Here is a 919-nt window from a genome sequence, read left to right as displayed (position 1 = left end):
GATGTGTAGAGAGCAAATATTTTCTCCCATTCTGTAGGCTGTCTATTCACTCTAATGATAGTTTCCTTGGCCGTGCAAAAGCTTTTTAATTTGATCAGATCCCATTTATTTATTTTTGTTGCTGTGGTGATTGCTTTGGGGTTCTTCTTCAAGAATTCCTTGCCTAGGCCGATGTCTGAAAGGATCTTCCCAACATCTTCTTTTAGACAAGTACTTTTTAAAAGTGCACTGTCCTTTCCTTCTCTCTTCTTTTTCTTAAATTCTACCTGGAAGTTGAGAGCAAGTTTTGCTTCTTTATGCCTTCTGCCCTGATCACTGTGATCTTCCTCCAAGAAGTAATATTTAATTATCTGCAAACGTAAGTACTATACACTGTTGTTTCAACATTTTAAGCATCTCAAGCACAGAGACAAGATTCAACATTCATTGTTGTCTTCCAATGTACAAAGTGCAAAGTTAAGTACATGATAGACATCTATTGGTTCAATCATTCAAATAGGCTCACCGGCAACTCCCAGCAAAGCAAGAAAGATGCAGGTCTTCATGGTCACTCACTGGATCTGCACTTGGGAACAAGATGAAGGGTTACCATCCACCGTTATATATATATCCCCATATTTGTCATGGATACCCATGGCCACAGGTGTCAGAAAGGTGATTTCACTGGAAACACAGAAATTTAAAGTTAGAATTCAATTCTGTGATGAATGAAAGATAATTCAACACTAAATTTAAACGTTAGTGTTTGCTCACTTCCACAGAAGGTTATGGAAATGGAAGAAACAAACCCACCTGGTGGTGGGAACTGTTCCCCATAACGGGAACATAAGGTAAAGTAAGGTCGCAGGACAAGCTACAGGTGTCCTGATTCCCAGACAAAAGCCTTAGGTACTTGGTTGTCTCAACTGTGAACTTTTCT

The 919-nt window shown here is 39.2% G+C and overlaps 1 protein-coding gene across 1 annotated transcript in view; it reads right to left on the bottom strand.

Annotated features, from left to right (window-relative positions):
* LOC105827054 (cationic trypsin-like) overlaps positions 1-545 on the bottom strand; it is a 21,764-nt gene extending 21,219 nt beyond the window's left edge. The window contains exon 1 of the mRNA XM_012665081.1: positions 506-545. Within this exon, the coding sequence (XP_012520535.1) occupies positions 506-545 (40 nt within the window). The remainder of the gene's footprint in view (positions 1-505) is intronic.
* Positions 546-919: the final 374 nt, after the last annotated feature.

This window comes from Propithecus coquereli, unplaced genomic scaffold, assembly GCF_000956105.1.
Source record: "Propithecus coquereli isolate 6110/MARCELLA unplaced genomic scaffold, Pcoq_1.0 Scaffold96, whole genome shotgun sequence".
Lineage (NCBI taxonomy): Eukaryota > Metazoa > Chordata > Mammalia > Primates > Indriidae > Propithecus > Propithecus coquereli.
Note: the sequence above shows the minus strand (reverse complement) of the source record. Positions and strands in the feature narration are given on the sequence as shown.